Here is a 946-nt window from a genome sequence, read left to right as displayed (position 1 = left end):
CACAAAATTTATTATAAACTTGACGTTTATCTTCGTTTGTGTAAATAACCAATCACTTGAATTCCCTTGTGTATATGTAAAAACTTCAAAATTTATGCCAGGATCTGTATATACCAATGTCTTTACATTTTTATGTGTATATATTAATTGCTAAGCTTCTCTATCTTGAACCAATTTTCTATATGCTTGAATCCCAATTTCCTTGCACTCACTGATTATGCTTGCATGGTGACATTGAAGCGATGCATTCATTCAATTAACCAAATATATAAAACAAATATGTGCTCGCCGGAGGCTTTGGAAGGCCAAGGGTGCCCGTTTCTTATAATAGGGCCGGGTCGATTCAAATTTAATAGAGTCCTCAGCTTTGTTGCATAGAGAGAGAGAGAGAGAGAGAGAGAGAGAGAGAGCGAGAGCGATGATGATGCAGGATCTGGGCGTGGAGGCCAGAGAAGCGGCCGTGCGAGAGGTGGCCAAGCTGTTGCCGTCGACCACCTCCTTGGCCTCCATCGCCGCCACGCGAGCCGATTACGCCCAACGCCTCCAGGTCAGCCTCTCACTTTTTCTCCGCCTGCTTTTCGTCGATCTATTCACCTCACCCTTCCGTTTTCATCCGTCCAGGCCAATGATGCTCAGCTCAGCACAAGCGTAATTACGCAGGTAAGCATATTCTCCCGACTATCGGTGAGGTGCCGTACAATCCAATCAACTTTTGTGCAGTATCTGTATAGAGAACTTATATCGAATAAAACTTTTGCAAATACTTTGTTTTGGCACTTATGCATATCAGAGAGAATCTCTTTTGCAGATGAAAGAGATTCTGTGATCAATAATTTGAGAGAGAATAAAATGGAGACAAAACGACATTCAAAACCCATTAGGCGTACATAGCCAAAATGATTTTTCTCTAACCAACTGTATAACACAAGTTAAACCGCAAAATTAG

General features: G+C 41.9%; 1 protein-coding gene across 1 annotated transcript in view; it reads left to right on the top strand.

Annotated features, from left to right (window-relative positions):
• The first annotated feature begins 254 nt into the window (after positions 1 to 254).
• Positions 255 to 946, top strand: part of SEC6 — a 105,879-nt gene continuing 105,187 nt past the window's right edge. The window contains exons 1-2 of the mRNA XM_086780234.1: positions 255 to 547; positions 622 to 660. Coding sequence (XP_086636360.1) covers positions 419 to 547; positions 622 to 660 — 168 coding nt within the window. The 5' untranslated portion in view covers positions 255 to 418. The remainder of the gene's footprint in view (positions 548 to 621; positions 661 to 946) is intronic.

This window comes from Cibotium barometz, chromosome 41 (assembly GCF_041138505.1).
Source record: "Cibotium barometz isolate CiBa-2024 chromosome 41, ASM4113850v1, whole genome shotgun sequence".
Classification (NCBI taxonomy): domain Eukaryota; kingdom Viridiplantae; phylum Streptophyta; class Polypodiopsida; order Cyatheales; family Cibotiaceae; genus Cibotium; species Cibotium barometz.
Note: the sequence above shows the minus strand (reverse complement) of the source record. Positions and strands in the feature narration are given on the sequence as shown.